This window comes from Thunnus thynnus, chromosome 17 (genome assembly GCF_963924715.1).
Source record: "Thunnus thynnus chromosome 17, fThuThy2.1, whole genome shotgun sequence".
Taxonomy (NCBI): Eukaryota; Metazoa; Chordata; class Actinopteri; order Scombriformes; family Scombridae; genus Thunnus; species Thunnus thynnus.
This window is the reverse complement of record NC_089533.1, coordinates 23453800-23460326: the sequence shown is the minus strand read 5'-3', so window position 1 is coordinate 23460326 and position 6527 is coordinate 23453800. Positions and strand designations below refer to the sequence as shown.

The 6527-nt window shown below is 44.2% G+C and overlaps 1 protein-coding gene across 1 annotated transcript; it reads left to right on the top strand.

Annotated features, from left to right (window-relative positions):
• Window positions 1-1182: 1182 nt before the first annotated feature.
• On the top strand, window positions 1183-3002 carry junbb (JunB proto-oncogene, AP-1 transcription factor subunit b). Its single transcript, XM_067616256.1, has one exon. It carries the CDS (start codon window positions 1531-1533, stop codon window positions 2509-2511), a length of 981 nt encoding a protein of 326 aa, XP_067472357.1. The 5' UTR covers window positions 1183-1530; the 3' UTR covers window positions 2512-3002.
• Window positions 3003-6527: the final 3525 nt, after the last annotated feature.

Here is a 6527-nt window from a genome sequence, read left to right as displayed (position 1 = left end):
AACAGGTGCACAGTTGAGAAATCCCATTTCCTTTCTCTGCGCACTGCGCTCATAGAAAGCTAAACACAATTCTTCTACCTGCTGAGCAAAACCAAATGTAATTTTTGTGAAACAGGCCATAGAGATCAAAAGGATAAATTACTGATCACCAAGTTTCCTGCTTGAGATAATTGACAGGGCTTGTTGTTGTTGGTCCATGTTGGACACAGTCTGCCACTTATAATCAAAGCATGCAGTTCTACTTTAGGCAACATGCCCTACATCAGCAGTACCTCACAAACCTGTCAGGATACTGTGTTCTGTGACTGTTTCAGTGGTGTGTGTCACAAAAGTGTGTTTTGGGGACTCATTAAACACCAGCGCTATGCTTAATTTAATCATATTTTAATGCCAATACCTATAATGATACAGATTTTGTCATTTGGCAATGACAAAAAGATCATGTAAAGGATACCAGCTAACACGGGTCCATTCTGATCAGTAAACACAGATGTGTCTGAGATGTCTAGGCTCATATCTCCCTGCCCAGACAGAAAGTGCCCAACTCACTAGCACATGGACGGGGTTTATACAGGAGCAGGAATGCTGCTGGAATGAGGCCCAGGTGGGCGTGGCTTCCCGGTTGTCCCGGAAAGGAACTGGTACGTCATCATGCCCATATAAGGCCTTAGGACTTCCTTTACAGGATGGATCACAATAAACACCACAACAGATCAGCATTTTGTTTATAGGTCTAATTCATATCTAATCAACCTAATATCAGGCTGAAGATGAATAGATCCATATCCTATCTGATGTAACCCTGGTTATGGGCTATTCAATTAAACTGCTTTAAATCCAGAGGCGCATTTGTTACAATGTTACAACACATGAATGAATTAAGAGCACTAATCTAACCTAACATAGTAATCTCGCCTCCTCGCTTATCCAACAATCACATTATTCAACCTACAAACGCGCAAACGGCAGCAGAAATAAAGTGGGCTTTTCTATTTCTGACACCGGTCTCTGCTGCGATCCCTCCTCGGTGCTCTCTTGCCTACAGGCTTGTTTACAGTCGCCTCTTCCCGGCATTAGCGTCACTTGACGTGGCTCTGACGGGGCGTGGAGACGGAGTTGCCTGGCCAATAACAACGCTGCTCTTCAGCAAGCGTGTGTCTATGCCTATATAAAACGGCACGTATTGACCCGCCTGAACACACCTCAACAAGCACCAAGACAAACACATCATCTTACAGGAATTGCGACTTATGACTTTTCCTTCACAGGATTGAGAAGCAAATAGCAATCGGACACTGGACAAGACTCTTACCTGCTGACATTGAGCTAAACACAGCTTTTGTTGGACCTTGGACTTTCACTCTTGATTTTTTTGGAGTGATTTTTATTCAGTTTTGATCTTGGGACACTGTTGAGAGAGCCGGCGGGTGCCTGAATTGATGCATGCGCTCTGCTGACACTGACATTTGTTGATTATCCAGAGACTGTGTTTCTATAAGCAGCTGGTAAGCTTACTTTTCCTACGACTTTATGTCTACAAAGATGGAACAGCCTTTTTATCATGACGACTCTTTTCTGTCGGCTTACGGCCACTCAGATGCAGCAATGCACGACTACAAACTGCTAAAGCAGAATATGAATTTGAACTTGACAGAGCCCTATCGCCACCCGAAATCCCAGCTGAGAGCCGAGACAGACCCATACCAAGGGGCGCAGCAAGACGTGGGGTCCCTGAAGCTCGCATCTCCAGAGCTTGAGAGGCTCATCATCCAAAACAGTAACGGTGTCATCACCACTCCCACCCCGGGCCAGTACTTCTACAACCGGGGCATCACCGATGAGCAGGAGGGGTTCGCTGAGGGGTTTGTGAAAGCCCTGGACGAGCTGCATAAGATGAACCAGATGCCCCCTCCTAACGTGTCCATCGGAGCCGGTGGAGTTACGACGTGTTCGCCGGCGGCCTCTAGTGTCTTCGGCTCCGCCTTGCAGCCTGAACCTCCTATCTACACGACACTGAACGCCTACTGCCCGAACACAAACCTCTCTTCCGCTTCCAGCTACCCGACAGCCACTATCAGCTACCTGCCGCCACACCAGCAGAGCCACCCGCAGAACTCGACGCACGGCACTCACCCTTTCCAGCACCCCGGCTCCGGACTCCATCCGCAGCGGCTTGTCGCTCTGAAGGAGGAACCTCAGACCGTGCCTGATCTCCTCAGCAGCGAGGGCTCGCCTCCAATGTCCCCGATCGACTTGGAGTCCCAGGAGAGGATCAAGGCGGAGCGCAAGAGGCTGAGAAACCGGCTAGCGGCGACCAAATGCCGGAAGCGCAAACTGGAGCGCATCGCGCGGCTGGAGGAGAAGGTGAAAGTCTTGAAGAGCGACAACGCGGGGCTCTCCAACACAGCATCGGTGCTCCGGGATCAAGTGGCCCAGCTCAAACAGAAAGTCCTGACACATGTGAGCAGCGGCTGTCAGCTGATGCTTACAAGCAAGATGGAAGCATTTTAAACAAGAGAGACTACTAATTGACTGAAAAGTAGGTAATAACACTGGAGCCATGTTCTGCATGCGCAGCACTGGAATACCGGCTGATGTGTTGACAACACTGACAGCAGCACAGGGCCGAGGGCTATGTGTAGACAACTCTTTAGGCTATTTAGGGTGAAAAGACTGATTGAAATGGTACTTCCGGATGCTGGACACCGCTCAAAGGACCATTCAACCCTATAAACCAGGGCAGCATCCAGACTGAGCAGACACTGAGAAACACAGCGGGCACAGGCCCACAAGTCTGGTTTACTAATGGTAGAAAATGGGAACGATTATTGTATTTCTTTGTACTTTTGCAAGCAATTATATTGTCATGCAATGCTGCATTTATTCATTGTGTAAATTATTTTGTTTGTCTGGTTGATCCAGACAAACTAATGATGTCCAATGTTTACAATGTCTTTTTTTATTTGTGATGTGTATTTAAGTAAAGTGTCTTAAAAAATGAAGTTGACATGGTGATCTCGAGTGTTTGTTTAAAATTGTCATATATTTCACAAGACTCACAATCGAAAACATAAAACACATAGAAACAGTAGGAAAGAGTGGGGAGTAGCACAAGCAAGGTTTCTTTCCTACCTTATTGTAATCATAACAGTTATATTTGAACCAGTGATGAACCCTGCAAGGCAAGCATATTCTGGTTTCACTGTTTTTACGCACAGAGCGTGGCCTGCGTATGTAGGCCTTTCCTAATTACGCACGGGGCTTGTCCATATATGGGCATGTTGGTGAATACTTCGTCACAGGGGAGGATTTCTGGGAACCCCCGCCCAGGTAACGCAAACTGGTTTCATCTCAATCCCTCCCTCTATTGTATCGATAAAGTCGGCAATACACACGAGGGTGGTGGAATTTCCTTCTCTTATGCCACTTTAGACTAACCTGTCACATACAAACGGAGCAAAGTGCAACCTTGTTATCAGGTAGATGGATACGAGTTGGTATAATTTGCTAAATGAAAACAGGAAGCAGATAAAAACCCTCAGCTTTTTAGTAAACCACGACCTGTAACATGAGAGTCATTATAAATTAATCCACATTGCCCTCTTTCAACAACCTGTCGGTGCCACTCACGTGTCAAAGTCGTTAAGGCATATTTGAGGTGTCAGTATAATTGAAAGACTGTACAGGAGGGGAAGTGACAGTGGCTTCAGGAATGTCGGGGGCGTCCTCAAGATGCCATACCGCTTGGCAGAGCAGTAGGCGAGAGTGGGCGTCCGCAGCGCGCAGGAGCATCTGTGTGGATGGATGGAGATGCGTGCGCTGCCAAAGACAACATTCTGGTGGGACGCGTCAGAGGCCAAAAATGTGTGGCACCAGGGGCTCAAAAGATGGATATTGGGGGGAAAGTCCCGCGTTAAGTCAACGCGAATGAGTCATTAAGCACTCGCGCCATTAGCCAAGGGTCACTAAACGTTTTCATGGGGCGCACAACAGCCCAGACGCGCAAAACAAAGACGACAGTGATCATATGAGGTGGGGAGAGAACTGCTCGCGCTGCTGATTAAGGGGGTCATTTTGAGCTTTTCAGGGGAGAAACTGTGACGCCAAAAAAGTGTTTTTGCGACCGTTGGCCGAGAGAGAAGTTGTTCACAAGCTGGTCTCAGGAAAACTGGAGGGGGATTTCTGTCCTTTATTGCAGTCTGTGACGTACAAGTAAACAAGACAGTCGGTTTGGACTGAAAATCTCTCTCTGTGTGTCTGTCTCTGTCTCTCAGTACTCACGAAAACCACTTCAAACGAGTCTAGGAGTGAAGTGCGGTTTGAGCACATTCTCACCTCAAGTTGTTTTGGAGAGGAAGGTTTTTAACCTTTTTTCATCTGACACGTATTTAAATAGCCTCTTTCCATCAATAACAACTCCCCTATTTTTTGCCATGGATGTGGAAACAGAACCGGGCACGCCCACACAAGTTCTCCTTTTTTCTATGACTTTGTTTTTTTATTATCAAGAAACCAGTATTTCTGGGGAAATACACACTTTTGAGCTCACTGTCTCTTTTTGCTTTATTCAGCAACATCAAATAGCCTTACCTACATACTCACCCCAAGAATCAATATGATGTTATAAAAAGAGTACAGATGCTCAATTTTTTTCTTTTAATTTTCTATAAAATATTCATGAATGTATGAGAATTGCCAAAGGACGAAAGAATATTCACACAGCTCCTACTAAAAAATGAATACTTTTAAATACCACTGCAGTGTCAAGTCTCCATTTACTCTTCACACAACAGGCCTACATATTATAATGTACACTCCAAAACAAGCCAAGTGAAGCCATACTGGCTCTCCACACGCCTCAGCCCACAACCCACACCGAGTGTCTGTGGGAACATCTGTGATGTGAACGGTGACGTATGAAGAGCTCTGGGTGGGTTTGATTTTCCTCTCGAGCCCCCTTCCCCTCCCACAGACTCATATGCAGGCTTGGCTCTCTCACTCATTCTCTCCCTCTCCCCAATCTTCTGTTATCTTCTCGAGAACCATGAATATTCCTCCCACCTTCTGGGGGATCATCTGAGGTTCTTACAGAAGTTGGATCACAAGTTGCATCACTAGTTTTAGACTACACTAATAGGTTGAGAAATGGATGTTTTTTTCATGAGACCCAGTTTTAGGAAAGTTTGCTGCAGTCATAAAAAAACTCTTTTGCACCGCATACTATGTGAGATTATCCACAGTATAAGAATTCATTTTGCTATATAATGAAGTGAATGGTGCTTTAGTCCATTTCAAATGTTCCTTAGGATGTTAATTCTGGTTTCTTGTATATTAAACGTGGCAAAAATTAATGAATCTGCTGTCCCATTAATTTAACACAATTTCATAGTCATGTATTACTGTTCCTATCATAATCCGCTAGTGACAGTAATGTAACAGGACATCACAGAGGAGGCCATTTGTTTGGCTGTGAGATGAGACAGATAACATTGTGACTGAATGTACAGGAAGTGTTGGCATTTAGACAGCATTTATTGAAGCGTGGCCACATCACAATGTGTGTTGGTGTATTGATGACACTAAAGCAGAGCAGTGGCCTAAAACGTAGGTCTAGTCAGTCAACTAGTTAACTCGTTGGCGCACATCGCCATCTAGTGGAAGAAGCTGAAACAGCATCTAAAACGTGACAATTACAGCTGCCCTACTTTCTTTGCTCTTTTATTCTCAGATAACAAAAACACACACATGCACAAATTTAATAATTATCAGTTTTAAGAGATAAATTATCAGTTAGTAAAGGGAACTTTTGGTTACCAGACGAAGACTCTCCCAGCAGAGATATATAATGAATTCCATAACTTATTCCCACCTGAGGTCAAACCTCTGACTTGACATTGGCCTTGCAGGACAATTTAAATAATTTATTTTTCACATACAACCTCACATTTGAATGAATAACTCAGTCCAAGTTTTGGTCTGCAGCAGTTGTATAACTGTGTTATTGTTACTGTAGTTAGATGGAGTTCAAAATGTTTCTCCTATTGCTTGAATATTAAACATCATCTTCCTCTTTAACTAGGAATAACACTATGCAGGATTTAGGTTTGTGTTTACTGTGTAGAGATGGGATAATGTATTTAAGCAGCTCTGTATTATAATATTTTTTTTCTCCATATTGTATATGTATATATAGTATTGTACCATGGGAGTGATTTCTCTTTGATGTGAAGGTAAACCACAGAATGAAACCTGACACAGACAGACAGAGCAGCCATTAGTCACCTCTCAGATGTACTAGTGTGTCTGTGTGAGAGAGAAAGAGAGAGTGAAATGGAGAGGAAGAAAAAAACAAGACTGTGTGTTTTTGGACTTTGAAGGTCAGATCCTGGCCTTGCTGAAACAAATTAAAAAGATAATCTCATCTCATTTATGTTGCAACTTGTTTAAGATGTTGGCCTTGTACAAAGTCTGGATTGATGCCGTAACAAATTAAAAAGATAACCTCGTCTGCGTTATAATATGTCCTA

Bases quoted from the DNA above. Each gene is read 5' to 3' on its own strand.
- junbb (XM_067616256.1), top strand. From the start codon at position 1,531: ATGTCTACAAAGATGGAACAGCCTTTTTATCATGACGACTCTTTTCTG.